This window comes from Tachypleus tridentatus, chromosome 2, assembly GCF_004210375.1.
Source record: "Tachypleus tridentatus isolate NWPU-2018 chromosome 2, ASM421037v1, whole genome shotgun sequence".
Classification (NCBI taxonomy): Eukaryota; Metazoa; Arthropoda; class Merostomata; order Xiphosura; family Limulidae; genus Tachypleus; species Tachypleus tridentatus.
Genome location: NC_134826.1, coordinates 98,008,564 through 98,027,942, shown reverse-complemented (window position 1 = coordinate 98,027,942; position 19,379 = coordinate 98,008,564). Strand labels below are relative to the sequence as shown.

At 31.5% G+C, this 19,379-nt stretch overlaps 1 protein-coding gene across 1 annotated transcript in view; it reads right to left on the bottom strand.

The window, feature by feature from the left end:
* The window catches only part of LOC143244663 (lipase maturation factor 1-like), a 35,305-nt gene extending 17,890 nt beyond the window's left edge, over window positions 1-17,415 (bottom strand). The window contains 6 exon segments of the mRNA XM_076489751.1: window positions 564-712; window positions 1,396-1,406; window positions 4,859-4,882; window positions 4,884-5,077; window positions 13,156-13,241; window positions 16,989-17,415. Coding sequence (XP_076345866.1) covers window positions 564-712; window positions 1,396-1,406; window positions 4,859-4,882; window positions 4,884-5,077; window positions 13,156-13,241; window positions 16,989-17,322 — 798 coding nt within the window. The 5' untranslated portion in view covers window positions 17,323-17,415.
* Window positions 17,416-19,379: the final 1,964 nt, after the last annotated feature.

Sequence of the window (19,379 nt, the reverse complement as noted above, 5' to 3'; positions counted from 1 at the left end):
TGCAGAGAAACATCAGTATCATTACAACATGATGTAGTTTTATATAATAAGGCAAATACACACAAGCATTAATAAAATCGGTAGGCTTTTCAGTGCAGAAAGTCAATTATGTCTGATGTTCCTTAGAGCAAAGTGAGTAAATAGTCATAAGATTCAAGATGCATATCCACCCTTACTAGTTTGCAACCTTACATTTATTAACTGATAACTCATATTATTAATAGTGTTTATTGTGTTCAAATTGACTGATTCAAACATCCAGATAAATTATTTCATTACAAATGCAATCAGATTAACAAGGTTTTGCTACACAATTCTAAGCTAAAGAAAAATTGTTAAAATCAATGGCCTTACACCTACTAGGAAAAAAACAACAAAAAAATGAATAGGCCCTTATATTTAAGATGCCACAAGTCAGTAGCACTGACAACTCCCTTAGGAAATGAATACAATGTACAGATTTCAGTATTTCAAGAAAAAAAAAGCATGCAACCATGAAAAGTACAGCTTAAGACTTGTTATATAAGAAAGTCTTATTAAAGATCATATAATAATTTACTTACAGCACCAAGCATGATTCGAAAAAGTAGCCACCTGTAGCCCCAGATCACTGACCATGAAGTTGGAGTCTCTTGAGGAAGGGATTTCCAGGCCAGTACTGGACAAAGGAAAATTGCCAGAAAACCAGTTTCTAGAAATTGTGATTCCCAACCTTTGAAAGAAAAAAAAATGAAATTAAGAGATTAAACTCAGTTCTCTTAAGAATCTCATTTGTTAGAGAAAAGTTGTAACATAATTAACAGCATACTTCTCACATGACTCTAATAGGTAAGGCTTAGTGTTAGATATTACATATTCTTTCTCTGTAATACAAAATTACCAGAAGCATGTACCTCACAATAGTTTTGATTAGAATCTAAACAACTAATATAACAAAACTTGCCTTAATTTATTTTTTCTTAAAAATAATCAAACACTTCCACTTCATTATTCTACTCTACTGAAGCAAATGTTTACTTCACATGTGATTAAATGATTCAAAAGCAGAATATTTCTCTTACTTCATCTAGTACTTAATTTTATATTATTCCACTCTAAAATGTTTTCTACTTTACTACAAGTTTTTAACAAGCTAAAAAATTTATCTTTAAAAGATAAATGACAACTATGAACTTGTATAAAAACATTTAAATCAAAAATTAAGTTTCTAATAATTATGATCTGCATTTTTCTTTGCTACTTTTGTAAGTACAGCTAAGAACATTTCAAAGAACCTTTTGCTTTCTTTTTACTAGATTATTTTCTCTTCTGGTAATGAGACTTAAAGAAAATTATTGTGATAGAAATTAAAAATGTAAAATGTTTTAATACTGAACAAAGATGAAAATTACTCACCAAATGAATACCTGGACCAGTATTTATGAAAAGAAGATAATTTAACATTAGTAAATCTTACAAACAAAAACTTTATTTTAATAATAAGTATATCAAAATATCATACAGTTATCAAAATAACCAAAACTAAGTTACTTCTTTTAATTACAGAAAAAAAAGAAGAGAATAGAGAGCTTATATTGCAGCATGCCAACAATGTATTAGTATACAATTTGTCTGCTTTATTTAAAAAACAAAACATTTAATATAATAAATTATATATATATATTCCATTTTGTTTTAGACAAGAGAGATGTGTATTTTATACACTTTGTTGCATCAGGTAAAAATCAAACATTTTTTAAAACTATTCTGGAATAAAATGAATTTTTTCTGACATTCTTCTTGCACTTTGTTTTACTAGATGTGTTCCAAGTAAAGATGTTTAGGAAATACATGATAATATTACCATTCAACAATTAGACAGAGGCTAAACAATGTTCACACCATCATTTTAATAGTCCTTTTTAATCTTCTAGTACACAAATTTTAAAATAGTAACATTAGTAATTATGTATCATTCTAACTTTTTTCTTTAACAAAACTGATAAACCCTCGAGTTTTGAATTAAAGAAAATTTCCAGACTTGTGACCTCTAGATATGAAAGCTATAAAAGCATATTATTCTCACCACTTCACTAGATACACATTGACAAACAAGATATAGAATCAAGACCACATGTTTCCCTTAAGCTTTCTCAATGCTTTTTAAAGGAATTCTAAATTTTGATCTTCAAGTTCATTTGAACAAGTCTGTTATTCCTTGAATGTATTCCTAAACTGCTATTCTCTTTGGAACAAATAACCATAATTTTTATGATTTAGTTAGGCATGAATATGTGTTGCAGAAAGTTATTACATCAACATGGATCCCTAGCTACTTAAACTATTACACAACTGGCAAATTGTATTTTATATTGCGATAAAAATTCCTCCACAACCAGAAATATATTCTAAGTTTTACAGTAAACAGGGGCAATGACATTCTGCAGCTTGAACTTACCTGAAGCAGCCTCTCTTTATTACTCATCTTATATTTAACGGAAAACCTTCTAGATTGCAACTAGAGGTGAAACCCTTAAAGGACTGATTGAGAGGTATGTGATTCAAAGCATTTGCAGTAAAACATTATACTAACTATCTAACCAAAGTAAGTACATATGCACCTAAAATTTTATAATAGATATCTTCAGAACAGCAATAAGCAATAAAATAACATGTTGATTATCTCCACCTGCACATGAAAGAGCAGTAAGATCACATGTTTATGATCTGCTTAACACTAGTGATATATTTAGTTGAAACTGAGATAACAATATATCAAATGGTCTTTTGATAACAGGAGACTTGGTCAACCTTCTTTGTTTTCAAAGTCATGTACTAGAAAATCAAAACAACTTGCCATACCCACCTGTCACATCTTCTCTTTCACAAACTGCTAGTAATTTCTTCTGATAATTATACTATATTACTTATAACAGAATGATATATAATGCTATGTTGTTCTTAATACAGAAAACTGTAGTTTCCTATACATTTTGAAAGTTTATTTCGTGATGTTCAGATCAAGCAATAAGAGAATTAATCTAATTAATTTAAGCCCCACTAACTATAGGTAGAAAACTAGTTAAAATATAATAGTCATAGATCAACATTTGTTTCGTACATGTTATTTTTCTTTATTCTTACATGAATTATTAAAGTAAATACAAATTATTTAGTGTACTAGTACCATCATTATAAAAAATAAGCCTAAATTTGGCCAGTATTTGACAGAAAAATCACGAGATCAAATTAAAAGTACTATAATTATTGTTTTTCACATAGTTCTCATGACTTTTTATAAAAGTAATTAAATGTAAAAATTAGAAAAAGTATTAACTTAGATTAGATAGTAAAATGAAAATAATAGTTTTACATGAGGTTTGCTCATAAGCAGCTCTGACATTACTTCATTCAAAAGAATAACATGAGTTGCATGTTTGTTGAGTGCTTTACATTTTTGCAAGATTAGTTACACAGTTCAAAGAGCAACAAAACAATAAAATTAAGTGTAAACAGAAACATATTATGAGCTTTAAGCTATTTAGGGTAAACAACTGTAGTTTTCTGTTACAAACTATAGTCACTCTAGAAAGAAAAAAGGGTAATTTAAATTTATTTTGTATTTTGTTTTATGGTGGTTATAAGGTTGATCAGATCCACTAAGTCTGTACAGAGTTAGGGTACAGAAAATAACAGATAATATATACAATTTTACTGAAAAAAAATTTATATTTATTTAAGAGGTTTTAGAAGTTATGCAATTTGTTGCATATTTTTTGTATTTCAAAATTTTTAGATGTAGAAAAATATTTTTTTATTCTAACATGTGATAAATAAATTATAGAAGAGTGAATACTTAGAGAAAGCAATGTCACAATTCTCATTCTAGGGGAAAAATGAGGACTTTTGTAATATTGCCTTATAAAATTAAGAACTTAAAACTTGTATGCTATTAAAATTTGGATAATTAGTCAGTATTTTGATGGCAAGTTTATTCATATACAATGATAATAAAGTACTTTAATTAACTTTTGAATGTAACCCAGTAAAACTTCAGGACAAGTGCAGAAAAAGATGCCTCTACAGAAAGAGTGAATACATAAATCAGAGATGCATTGAAATTTTGTAAATGTTTTAAAATTAAACACATATTCTTACATGAGAAGACACAAGGACTTTTAGGGTTAGTGAGTATAAAACTAGAAGTACCACAATACCAAGCTATTTAAATAACACAAAAGTACCATAAAGTCAAGTATGTCAAGTTTAAGCTATTCCAAAAATGTAGGTGGAAAAGTACCACCTAAGCCAGAGTAGACCAAGGATATGAGTAGAAACTGTGTTTTCACTAGTCAACAATTTTATGGTTTGCAGTGTTTTATGCTGTTTTTATAGCTATATAACTGCTTCAACAATTAAAAAAAGTAAAAAATACTGTTACAAGAATAGCTGCCTATTGATTTTAGGTGTTTTACCAGTTCTTGGCATTTCAACTGCAACTTTTAAGTAGCAAATAAAACAACTGATGAAAATAAAACCATTCTAGATCTAATTAGATATAGAAAGTTTTTTTATTATCAATAACATAAAAAAATTTAATTTACTTCTTTCATATTTTTCAACAGATAAAGAGATTACAAAGTTATTTAACTAGCTAGTCTCTGATAACCCTAGTAATATTTTATTTAACAGTTAGTTCATGTAGTTTATAAATACAAGTAACATAAAAGAAACAGGAAAGTTTAGTCAAATTTTGAATGGATGCAGTGACTTGTAATATATTCATGTATAAACAATTGATTCAGACAGGGAGTACAAACAATATCACAACTAACAGCAATTTACCTGAAACTATGTTACTTTTCTCAAAGAAACTTACCACGTCTGACCAACATTGACGATAGTGATAAAAAATCCACAAGACTGCCATAGTTACCACATTGGCTGCCCCAGTAATCATAACAATAGTGGAAAGCCCCAAACCAATATAAGCAATGAGATCTAAGCAGAAGTCAATGTCTTCTGACTTGGCTAGCCATAACAGAGATGGAACATAAGTGACTGCCTTAATGTTTACTCCTCTAGCTTGCTCTTTTACCTATCACAGAAAATGTAGAATGCAATACATTTAAAACCACATAATTTTTGTAGCTGAAGATACTGATTTTTTATTGTGCTACTAATGTTGCAGCTGGAATACTTAGATTCCAATAAATGACAATGTAAAAGTGCAAGATACACTACACTGTAAGTATATTTTACAATCAACATTACTTCATAGAGTTTATGTGTAAATATAAATACCAAAAGAATTTAACAGAACTACAACCCCTAAAAGTATTAGCCCTTTCAACATAATATAACACAGTTCCCATCGGCTCAAATGGGGAAGGATAATTTTTGTAAAAAACCTAACGTAACTATGAGTGTTCTTCACAAAACCATGCAAGATTTTATTAAAACGTATTTCGTACACAAAGAATGACATCATTATAATTGTCTTTCTAATAAAATGTTATTTATCTATAGTAGTCACTTGCTATCAAACTGTCAAATCCCAGAACAGTAAATAAAGATTTGAAGCAAACATTTATCTCTCCTAGTTATAAGCTTTGTACTCAGCTGTTACTTGTAGCTTACTAAGCGTTAATAAATTTCAAATGAAGAGGATGCCAAATTTATTTTATTTTTTAGGTTTTATTTATAATTTTGAGTAACCAAAAACATCATAAATTACTGTATAGATGCCATAAATTCAATTTTGATTTATCAAGTTTAATAACTAAACTGTACTTGTCTTTTTAAAAAAATGAAATTTCAAACAGGATTAAAGACTCAACCTACTAGTACAAAGGTTTGTCTCAAAAGACAGAAATGATGCTATTATATTTGAAAACCTCTAAAGGGAAAGAAAATTGAGCTTTTGATTGGTTATTCACATCTCATATATAGAAGTAAATGTATACAACAGACACCCTTCCAATAATGGAAAGAAGTGAATATGGCCACTGTGATTCAGTATATGAGCAATATCTCAGCAAAACAAAAAGAAAGAAGGTTCTTATTTTATATTCTAGCTTGTTGATATTGATAATTGGAGTTACTGTTTCATACACAGTTATAGGGTTTGTATTCTGTCATCACAAAAATATATCTTAAACTAGTGCAGCATTCAACATACATGACACACAAAATTGATGTTTTGGCCTTTTTTTTAATATCTACTTTTCAATTAAGAACTTAAATAATATATAATATGAAAACTTGAATTATAATCTACCATTTAATACCAAACTTAATACATAAATTCATAAAATATTAGTTAAATAAAGTTTGGAATGAGAGTCAATGAATGCAATGACATGGTCTTTCACCAGTGACCCTTCTGGAAAGAGTTAAAGAACCTTTTAGTATGGCATTAAAATATTAGGTAGGTGGGGTGGAATGTAAAAATTGTTTGACCAATCACTATCCCTCAGGCAGTGAACTGAGAAGGAATGTGTATTGCAGCTAAGACAATAAGTCAGGCCATTCTGCATTGTAGAAATACATGAAATACCTACCAGAATATCAACTGCAGGTATAAAATATTCCAGATGCACATTGTGAAAATAATATAAGACTCATCAGCTGACCTAACTATTAGAAAAGGCTTAGTTCATAGTGTAGTGGGATGGTATGTACTAAATTAAAGTATGGAGAAAGCATCTAATGTAAAGACATTAGAGTGACATCACCTACAAACAAGAAAAATAAATTACATCTTGAAAGAAAGATGACACAGACAACAGGTGGACAAAAGTTTGAATATGGAAAATGTGAATGTCTGGAGAATGAAACAAGGTCCAGTCTTGAAGAAGGACTGGACGAGAGAGACTGCTAAAAGAAAAGCTCAAAAGAGGTCCACAAGAAAAGGAAGAATGACCATGAAAGATACAAATCATTGACATAACTTGTAACAGGTAATTAAATAAATAGATAAACCACTATCAAAAAGCTAGCTGAAACGAGAAAATGTTCCTATCCTAGCTCAAAACATCTACTGTCAAAGCTGGAGAAGTTAGAATTAGTGACCAGAAAAGGGGAAGCTTGATGTCAATGAGAGTTGCAAAGGCATCAAAGAGAGAACTCCCAAAGTGAAAATAAATATACTGAAACTTTATAGAATGTAGAAATGACTTTATGGAAGGGATATACTTCAAGCAAGACAGTAAATCAATCACTATGCTCAAAGCTCCTAGGACATGACAAGCCAAACTCTAAATGCTGTAGTCATCAGTCTAAATAATAAAATCTATAACCAGAAAGCACAGATTTTTAGAAAAAGGAGCTCCCTGTCAGATGATGTACAACCTGAAAATGAAATTGTCCAAATGGATCCTATCAAACTGAGCAAATAAATGAAAGATAACAAATTTAATGAGCAGCCATGTTGTTATCAGGGTAATGCTCCCCTCAAGAACATACACCTTTGAAATGGTGTATGTGTCCAGACCTGCCCCTCTTACCCACCTAGAAAGAGAGGCAAACAGTAAACAGATTAGATGCAGGTCCAAGTAAGGTGACAAAAGATGGAATCCCAGTCACATGGAACCAACCAAGTCTACCACAACAGCAAGAGGTGAAAAGAAGTATATATAAATATATATATATATAAACTAAATTAATATATCTAACATTATAAAATGCATTACCTGTCCATAGACAATTAAAATCAGCACTATAAAACAATAATAAAGTTGTTAAAAAACAAAACAACTCTATAATGAGACCAAAATGTTAAAAAATCATTATTCAATTGTCTGCCATCATTGTCAACCTTAAGTCATAATGAATAACGTCTGTGGTAATAAAACCCAAAAACACATTAGGATATTCCACCTATCAGACAAGATCTCAACATCAATGTAAAACTTGCCAGTAACTAAAGAGAATCACTTAAGGATTCAGTGCTTGAACTTACAATGTCTCAAATCCCACTACCTTTCTCTTTCTGCAACCAGTTGTGGAAAGGCAATCTAAAATGTAAAAAGTTCAATCTTCATCCTTCTATTTTATAAGATATAAACAATATATGTTATTAGGTAGAAATAAATCACCCTATGTTTCTACAAAACTTCCCACTGCCACCATTTTATTCAATAACTAACAATATTAAACAGCATCAGAAACCCTTACCTTAATGGTATTTAAGTCTTCCTTCTCCTCCCTTTGTTTTGAAAAATTTATTCAAGTATAAACTGGGTTGAGACAATTACAGCTACCTGAATTTGGTCTTCTCAACCCAATATACTACCCAATAAAGTCTCTACAGTGTAGTTTTCAAGAAAAAGGATTAATTTTTAATATAATTTCATATCTATTATGAAAAAAGTACCCTTCTTTTTAAATTCATTTCTTATAACCATTATTTTTCAATTTATTTACAAATAATTTAACAACAGCCATAAAAGAAACTTTTAAAAATCTTGCTCATTACAAAATAATAATTTCTTTTAATAATGTTGATGAAACAACACTGTTAGGGGTGGGTAAACCAAGGATGGGAAAATCAAATTTCCTCTTTTGTCATAAATAGTCATTTATACTCCACCTTGTACAAAATTAATATCTACATCTAAGTAACATGCATGAATATTAACAACTGCTGCTTCCTTCTATTATAAGTTCTGTTTAGTATATTAAGTTTGGATCAACATTCATGGTATTGATTGAAATCATTATTGTAACAAAAAGTATAAATATATAGAATATGGTTTAAAATATGTTTCAAAAATAAATCTTCATAGAAAAATAGATACAAGTTGATCATGTTTCAAGAGAAATTGGCACCCATTTTAATATGCACCATACATTTGTGCATTTTTTCATTCAAAATTATTACTATAGATACACAATTATGTATATTTTTACATTGATGTTTGGTGAGTTAACATCTTAGAATAATTATTTCTGTATCTATAAATCTGTCAAATAGGTCATTAACAACTACTCCTTTCAGATCTATTTTAATATACAATGTAGTAAAATCACAAGCAATAACAGAGTTGGCTGTTTGTAAAAAGTTTAAATTAATTGAAAAATACTCCCAAACAAATCAACTACAGAGTAGAGGATCAAGACAGACTTAGAGAATCTAGTCAACCAACCAAACAAAATTCCTTCTGAGGGAAAAGAGAGGTTTCAGCTGCAACTGCTATTCTGTACTGAGCTAGAAGAATCTAGTGGATGAACCTGAGAAAGTAGTAAGTAGATGAAGAACTTAGGATGGAGAGAAAAGCATTCAAAAATAAAGTTTGGTCATCTGCAGCCCAAGAGTGAACACCCACCTCAGACTGAGAAAACCAAACCTCCTAAACCAAGGAATGCAAAACATTGATTCAAGGATAAAAAATCTGCAGCATGTCAATTTCCTACACTTCTCCAGAACAACAAAAAGACAGAAGGAAAACCCCAAGATGGGCTGAAAACTTGTTCTTGTTGTTGCTGAAGGCTGATGAGATCTGAAGGGGTGGAATGATAACAAGCTAAGAGCAAAGAGGAGATTAAAGCATGGAAGTTCTATGTAAAAGTACTCAAGCACATTCTGCACAAAAGAGCCCCTACGTGTAAAAAAGAGGGAAATCTTAGCTCTCACCAAACCAGAGCCAAAAAATGACTTCAAAATCTATTCATATTTTTGACCTGTGATGATCAGCCTTCTAGAACAAAAGAACAATGAACAGTAAAGGGCAATCAAACAGATTCTTAAGCATGGAAAGTATGTTAGGATCACTGGAACAAAAAAACTTGCAACCCAAAGTAATCAGTGAAGAGTGCTGGTAAACACCCTCATCTCTGCTTTCAAAAGTGTAAGAAATGCCTCCTTTTTAAAACCTTCTTTCAAAGGAAAGGCACTAGATTGAAATCCCTATGATAAAAATGAGGGAGGCAAACACCTGTAAGTAAGGCATCCCAAATAAGAAACTCCAGAAAATAAGAAACCAAGTAAATTAAGCCATAGTAGGAGAATAAAAATCAAGAACAAAGTGGAGAGTGGACAAAGCTGACAGTTATAAAGCTGACAACTCATAAAAAGAGGATAAAACATGGACAGCAACAAAGAAATTGAGTAAGTAAGGAATGAAGTCAAGTTAATAGAGAATGAGAGAGGTAAAAAAAATAAAAGTGGATATTTCCAAGCTGAAAGTAAAGACCTAAGTGATGAAAACTCATGCAACAAAGTAGCCCAAAATTCAACAAAAACAATGCTAGAAAGTAAAAACAAAAGAAGCATTCCTGTATAACTCGAGCATTGCAGGACAAAGGTGGGATTGCCTGATCCTTGTCAATAAGAAGCAACCTGATGAAAGATGAGAAGCTCAGCTGAAGTAACAGAAGCAAGTAGTTGAGAATCCTGCATCCGAGATCAAAATGTAATGATTCACCTTGTAAAAAAAATGGTGGTAATATCACTCACTGTCAGTTCTTCTAGACACAATTGGAGTTTTGGATAACTTCTGTTTGACAAGTGGGAAAAGTCGGATCTTCCAGTGAAAAACAAGAAAGCATGAATACATGACCTAGGCAATTTACGAAACCAACTCCTATATTAACAAATAGAGAAATTGGTCTGCTACATCTGCTAGATTAATGGCCTAAAGGTGACCCTGTACGCAAGTAATGGCATTTATACACTGGGCTAAAACAACTAAAAATAGAAACTGAATCACAAACAATAGAGTATGTGTCCAAAAATTACAAATTTGATTAACTATCACCATGAACGTGGTCAAATTGGTCAAGTTCATGACCCCAAATTGTCCTTTATACTTTCCATGTCACAACTTTCAATTAATTTTGTGTATCTTCCAAAAATATTGCAAGCTTTCAGTAAGCAGGAAGTCTATTATAGGCAAGAAAAAACAAAACAGAATTTTCACTGAAATATCTTTTTTTTTGTCCAAATATTTCTCCATAAATATATGGAGTCCAAGTGTTGACTGCTCAATGAATCTTTTAACCATTTTGTAGTTATTTTAGTTTCCAAACTAACTTTTAATACAATATGTGCACTTTCACAAAAGTTAGCATAAATGTAGTATACAAGTTTCTTGTACATATAAACTCATAATTTTTAATGAAATATTTTTACTAAAGATTTGCCCATAAATATAGATATACTTTTTACTAGTCCAAGTCCAAAGTTATTTTCATGTTAAAACTAAAAATACTAAAGATTTGCCCATAAATATATATAGTATATTTTTATTAGTTCAAGTTCAAAGTTATTTTCATGTTAAAACTGAAAATACTAAAGAATTGCTCATAAATATATATAGTATTTTTTTACTAGTCCAAAGTTATTTTCATGTTAAAACTGAAAATACTTTTTTCCATCTGAAAACTGTTCAAACTTAATTTGTGTAATTTCTAAAACCTCAAATTTCTAATGTTTCCTTTTAAGTAAAATTTAACATTTTATCTGCTATTTTCTCTAACCAAACTCTAAACAAGAATCATCAATTTTGATCACTCTCATAACCACCATTAAAAACAGGAAATAAATCTAAATTACCCTCTTTCTTCTTTCTAACATGAATTTACAGCTGTTTATCCTACATTACTTAAATATTGTATCAGTATACATTTGTTTCTGTTGGAATTTTACTATTTATTGCTTTTTGTACCACGTCTAATCAAAATTCCCACCACACAAATAGTAAATCATTTGAACATTTAGTTCATGTTACCATATCATATTAAGTTACACACAGGCAACTCCCAATTTCTATTACTTTCTTTAGTTTGCTTCATTTTATTTAACCTAAAAAGTTTATAATTTTTACGTTTGTTACTTTTATAATAATAAATAAAGAGTGCACATGAAAAACAAGTTATATAGTTCCAACCTGAGCCTTCTTTACCCTCCTTTTGTTTTTTTAATACTTATGGTAATACTGCACTAAATAATTTTTATTTAATTCAATAATACACCAAAGAACAAAGAATAATAATACATAAACTACAATGTTCTATGACTATCATAAATTTTCCTAGCTTCCTGTCTATGTAACAAAAGATATTAAAAATTAATATAAGCATGGGAATAAAGTTTGAATCAGAAGCAAAATAGAAAATTCTTTTTACATAAAATCAAACTTGATAGATTAAAACTTTGGCATTCTATTGATTATAAATAAAATAGTATAAAACAAAAAAACTATTAGCAATTTGTGAAAGACAGGATATGACAGGTGGGCATATCAAGGGAGACTAATTTCCAAATTTATTGCTCTGTAACTAAATAAGACTGAAGGCTATAAAAATTATAATTTGTCTAAGTGATATCAATATTACAGTAATTAATTTTTGTTCTGTTCTGAACTTCTTGGAGGAATGGTAAATAAATTAGGGAAGAGCAAAGACCAAGAGAACAAACATTACAATTCTCATGCTAAGAAAAACTGAGGACTTTTTGTGTTTTTTCCTTTCAAAATAAAGAACTTAAAACTTACATAATACAAAAATTTCAATTACTATCAATATTTTGATGCAAAGTTTATTTGTATACCTTCAAAACTGAGTATTTTAAGTACATTTTAAATGTATCACATTAAAACCTTGTGGCATTCATATGAAAGGATACTGATATGGAAGGAGTTAAAAGAAACATCAAACTAAAGACAATTTGAATCAAAGTTCTAACTCAGAAATTAAAAATTCAATATCTGTCCTCTTGTAATCTAGAAAATTAAAGTAAGGTTCACTGTAAGTTATAACAAAGGTTTAAAATCAAAAGTGCAAAAATGTCATTAAATTCTAAGAAAAAACAAGTATCAACAAAGCAGTGCCAAGGAACAAATGAGTCTTTGTTCAAATGCCAGTGCTCAAGAGGATTACTACACATGTAATATATATATCACTCTCCTATTAGTGGAAAGCAATAGTCTGATGATGACTATACCACAAGTTGACATAGCACACGTTAGTACATGTAGAGGTGAACATTTATTTTTAATGCTTGTGGTGTGCACAGTAGTAATACCAAATAATAGATCTTTGTTATTCAAAGAGGTAATTAAACATTTTTGAACTTAAGTTTTTACTGTTCACACTCAAGCCTTCAAGACATCAAGTATTCTTGTAAATTCTAGTTAACAAAACTTGAGTACAAAAATGTGTTAATAAAAATACCTGTTTCAGAAAAGCACTAACAGGTAGTAATCCATTATTTCCTAGAAGTGCTTTATTCTGATTGGCTGCAATTAAAAAAGCAACACCTAAAAATACAAAAACATACTAAACATTTTAAATACCATTATGTTTTCCACTTGCTGCTGCTGCAATATTTTAAATCTAAATCACAAAAAAATTGTACACTACCAGTTTTCAAAATAGTAACCAAAGTGATTAAAAAACTAAATATTTTGGCCAAAATAATAAACATAATATTAGCATCCAGTACACAAGTTTAGAAAATACTTGAGAACTGGCTTACCCACAATTTTCAGATATGTATCATACTATGCTGAATGCACCAAACAACTGTGTACTATCTTCAATAATTTAAAAACACATCAACACTTCCTTAGTCACAGTAAAGGAGGAGTTATGAATAGAGAATCCAGAACCCCCCACTCTCAACATCATTTACAAAAGCTAGCTACTTTTCCACAATAGTGCCAGAACATGAAGGTCTTACAAATTCTTAGAATTAAACTTATATTACAAGATATTTTTAATTAAAAATTACAAAGATTTGTCTGATTCCCGTAATTAAAGACACAGAATCATGCTTAATGAAGTGAAGGAACAACTTACAAAACTAAACAGTACTTCCATTCACTAACACCAATGCTTATCCCTGTAATGGTTAGTGATCTCAGAAAGATGCACAAAATAACAAGGTATTTCCCAAACATGACAAACAATCAACAAAAAACTAATAGTTTTGCTATTTTGTTTTTTTAATTTAGTATCCTAAACAAACTTAGACATTATATAGCACTTCATTTACCCTATATGAAACTATCAACTTAAATCCACCAAATTCTTACAAAAACAAGTTATTGCTTTATAATTTTTGAATGTATATAATTTTCTTATACTGAAAACGTATTTCCAATAGGTACTTACCCACTATCACATAAATAGCTATTCTCATTCAGTGCTACCTTCTATATGCAAAACAAATTTTTATACATTATTAATGACAAGAAACCCACTTGAAATAAAAATGTATGTCAGAACAGCTGGTATGGGTATTAACACTTTTACTAATAAAGCAGAGAACAATGTTTCAACCTTCCTCAGCTATCTTCAGATAAAAGGAAGGTCAGAACATTGTTCTCTGCTTTATTAGTAAAATGGTTAATACCCATACCAGTCATTCTAAGATACAAATTTTTATACATGCCACAAGCTTTTTATCTCCCCTTAGTTGGAATTGACTGATTACAATTCATTTCTTATGGAAATCATCATCCAATGACTTGACCAATAAGAGTGCTACATATTCTCATGATAAAATGTGACTCCCTCGATTCAACTCTATGAAACTATCACTCTGAGTTTTGGCAGAAAATGGAAGCACTGGTTCTCAGTGGCAAGGAAGGGTGAAAAGTCCAAGTGGAGGTGAGCACCTACTGGAAATACATTTTCAGTATAGGAATATTATAGCTTCCAAAATGGTAATTTACCTTCTCTCACATAAACAGCTACAATATCACACTGGGTGGAGGGACCAGTGCAAGGGAAAGAAAGAAGCACACACTAAAAGCATCTGAAGGACTCTTCCCCAAGATGAGACAGTCAGATTCTAGGATTTGGTGTAGGGGATCACACCTCTCCTGAATCAGGTATACTCTTTGTATACAGGTGTCTCACATACAGAAAAAAAAAACAGAGAAGCACATACAAGTGGGTAAGAATTTAAGTTAGATAGTTATCTGAACCACATAGTATTTATGAAACGCTCTCCCAGAAAATATAAAAGTGGTTAAAATGAAGAGGATATGTTCTAGGTGTGAAGTGGCTAGGGTGCAATGGACCATACATGACAATCAGAAACCCAGCCACCAGATCCAACTTCCATGTAAAGGTATGAAAAAAGAATCATACCGGTAGCAAGTCAGCTATAATCCAAAGTCAGACATTTGGTGGGTGTAGAAAAATGTATGATACTATTTTCACCTCAAATTCATGACACAAGAGGGAATCAAGGAACCCTTCCCCTCCAACTCAAGAATGGGCCACCTGTTGATATAAGAAACTGATAGATCAATCTGCATGAGTAGCAGTTGAGTGTGATGAGTGGACTCCTGTTTGAAATGATCTAATAGCAGCCAGTCATTTACACCCATTTTAAAATTCTTGTAAAGTACCAAACTCCACATCTGCCACAGTTAATTATCCTGTCAAAAATAAACATCTTATTCTAATGAGTCTTTTCAAAGTCTTAAATTTGTGTTCTTTTATCTTACTTACCTTATAATATAGCACAAAGAAATCAGAAGTCTTTATACCCTTGATCCTTCAGATAAACACTAAACTTCATCAAGATCACCTATTACTTTTACCTGTCTTTCCCAAGAAAAAATAAATTATCTTTAACTTGCTCTAATCCTTCAATGAGTGGAGTCATTCCAGTACTATTGAAAAGAGTTCTGAGGAAAGTTACTACTAGTAATAAGTGAATATTCCTTCTTGGATAAAGAGACCTGAAGCTGTATACATCATCAATTAAAGATAGCAAGTGAATTATATCTTTTTTTACTCATAATCAATATATTTATACACAAATCTTCAAGTTGTGCTTAATCAAGTTAATTCCAGAGTTAGCATAATAAGTGATAAATGAAGCAACCATGGGCAGTACAGACTTGATTCTTGAAAGCTACTGTCCAGATACACTACTAACAAAACCAGAGTTAACTAACCAAATGTAGCATACCATACACCATTAGGAGTCAGCAAAGTACTAATTTGCAAACCATTTATGTTAAAAATTAAAAATAATTTTTAAGTTATAACATTCAATGAACAACAAAGAATCTGTTGGTTTGGTTCATTAAGGCTATCCCATCTACTTAAATATATATACATACTTAAATCTAGCTACAATTATTTAATATTTATTAAATTTCCCCTTAAATTCACTACATCCACCACATCTGAAGGCCAACCATCCCGTTAGAAATGTAAAGTCTCAATCAGTAATAGTCAATAATGTATTTATAAGAATTGGCAATAAATGTAAGTGGCATTTATTCATTTACCAACATAAAAACTGCTGCACAAATAGTTTAAGTAGAATATTTTGTATATGCATGCTTAACCACACAGTGGTACAATCCAAATATACTTGCAGAACAGTACAATATTAAGTCTTACCAATTATATCTCAAAAGTTTGAGGCTACTTTCAAAATTTCAGTATCATACTGTTTAGTGCACAATAGCAGATCCTTACCTACCAAGACTATCATCATTTATCTATACAAATTTATCAAGTATAGTGTTTGGTTGATAAAGCCTTTAATTTGCAGGTTACAATGCATGAATTTGAATGTTAAATGTTCATCCTCTACTATATTAATTCCCTCACTTTTTTTTTTCATTCCTTGCATTAGCCACAAAAGGTAAAAAACAAGTTTTGGCCAAAATGAGCAATTTATCATAAACTGTGAATGATCAATGAAATGTGCCTGAGCCTGTAGTTTTATCATTAACTTACTAAATTATATTTCTATTATTAATAATTATACAAGTTTATAGTAATACTAACTGTCATACTAAGCCACAATTAATTTAATAGCTTTATATAACTATAAAATATTCTCTTTGAAGTTATATTAAGTATTATTTTTGTTTTGACTGTACAAACTTCAGAAGAAAAACGTTTCCCGACAACTCTATTGCTAGAATTAAATATTTGCGACTAACACAATATTCTAAACCACACATTTACGAGTTATAACTATAACACCACAAGTCATTATTAATTATAAAACCGAAATGACGACTTACTATAAATAAATCCCAAGTACCGGAGAATTATGATTCTTGTCAACCAGTATGACCCATGATCAATATTGTAAAAAGAAGCTTCATTACTTATTTTTGGAAACTCTTTGTTACTATCCTTATACTGAGTTAGTTCTGATGTATAGCATTTCTGATTTCTCAGCCTTAAATTTGTTCCATTTCCACCATTGAATGTAGCCATTTTCTTAACCACAGTAAAGTCAATATGGCCGATGAGGTTGCTTGACAACAAATTCCGCGGGGAAAGTATCTGTTTTGTTATGTTGTGCAAATTAAAATGAAAGGCAGCGGGAAATGTGAAGAATGAGAGCAACATAAGTTTCACCGTCAGTAAACTGCTACGAACGAACAGTTAAATTAACTGAAAATAAAACTTGCAAGAATTCTTCGATAATAAATAAAAATCGAATCATAAGCATGTCACAGATGTTATATCTTTCTAGGAAATTTTTTATATCTGGCAAACTTTGTTGGTTAAACTCGATGAAGCCTTCCATGCAAGCATCCGCTCATATAACTTTGTTCTTTGTTTGGTTTTTGAATTTCGCGCAAAGCTACACGAGGGCTATCTGCGCTAGCCGTCCCAAATTTAGCAGTTTAAGACCAGAGGAAAGGCAGCTAGTCATCACCACCCACCGCCAACACCTTGGGTTACTCGTTTACCAATGAATAGTGTGATTGACCGTTACATTATAACGCCCTCACGGCTGAAAGGGCAAGCATATTTGGTGCGACGGGGATGACTTTATTAAAAATTTGGTGTACAAACATAAGAAAAAATTAACGAGTGAAAGAAAATAGTTTTTGTTCAAAAATATTCAAAATGAAATGATACTCGCTCCTTCTCCTCACCGTACATTTTAGATGTAACAAGACCATAGACATTTATACCTCCAACAAGCATCAAGAGAAATCACATCATATATATCTGTACGAAATCAAAAGTATGCAACTATTGTTTTTGGTTTGTTTTAAATTTCGCGTAAAGCTACACAAGGGCTATCTGCGCTAGCCGTCCCAAGTTTAAGACCAGAGGGAAGGCAGCTAGTCATCACCACCCACTGCCAACTCTTGAGCTACTTCCTTACCAACGAATAGTTGGATTGATCTTGAAATTTAACCCTCCCACGGCTGAAAGGGCGAGCATGTTTGATGTGACGGGAATTCGAACCTGCGCCCCTTAGATTACGAGTCGAGAGCCTTAACCATCTGGTCTTGTTAAGCTTGTATGGCATTGGTAGACATTTTCCAAACGTTATTCCATGCTATATATCTAATTTGAAGGTAAAAGCATGCAGTGGCGGCGCTAGGATATTTTCGTTGTGGGAGGGGGCTGAGGTAAACTGTGGAGGGGCTTCCCAAAATGCTATCAATATGAAGTATAGATGGTAAATTATAATAATGTAAATACCAAGGTACATTTCACAAAAGTGTGCTATTTTGAACTGCGTTTTCAATGCAGTTTTCATTGGAAACTCATACTCTGATTAATAATTCATTATTACAAATTTGAAATAATCTGTTTATGAAAATATGCGTATATGTAAAAGAGGAAGCTCACCCAAATTCCACCTAAGGTAATACACAATAATAACGAAAATCAAGATTAGTTTAGATTGAACATTTAATATACCATTAAGAGTAAAGCTACAAATCAAAAGAAATATAACATAAAGACATAGCAGAAACGAATTACCTCATGTGAAGGAAAAGTAAGGTCACTATCAGGCTAACTATCTTCCATCATGTGTTTATAGTCAATGCACTTCAAAACAATGCGCCCGTTCTGGTGATTGGCAGCAAATGTGTCTATAACAGTATCAGTATCGAGTTGTTCTGCCCACCCAGAGTTTACTGATACGACAGCAAGGTTGCCGGTGCAGTTGTTACCACTGCTGTTGCGCAAGTATGTCTTGAGAAGCTTCAGACATGAGAAACTTTTCTCACAGGCAGCTGAAGTGGCAGGCAGGGTCACAGTGATGCATACAAGTATGTGGAGATCCATGAAGGCATCCTTGTATGACTCCAGCATGGTTGCAAGTTCCAATGGTGTGGATACTTCTAGTTCAACTGGTGGACCTCCACTGCGAGGTCATCCTCTGCCACACCATAGTTTGCTGCCATTCCTAAGAATGCTTGCTTGTCCAGAAATGTGGAGTGTTTGGGGTTCAATGCAGTTGCACCCATCAGAACACTGCAGGCATCAGAGGAGAATCTTCTATTCAGCTCGTTGAGCATCCTGTCTATGATGGCATAGAAGGTGTGTCTCCTGGCATCTGGTGTTGGTTCATCTCTTTGGCCAGTACTAGATGTGATTATGAATTCGTCCAGGTGTCTGGGAGCAGATCGCTGTCTACCTTGATGCACCGTCTC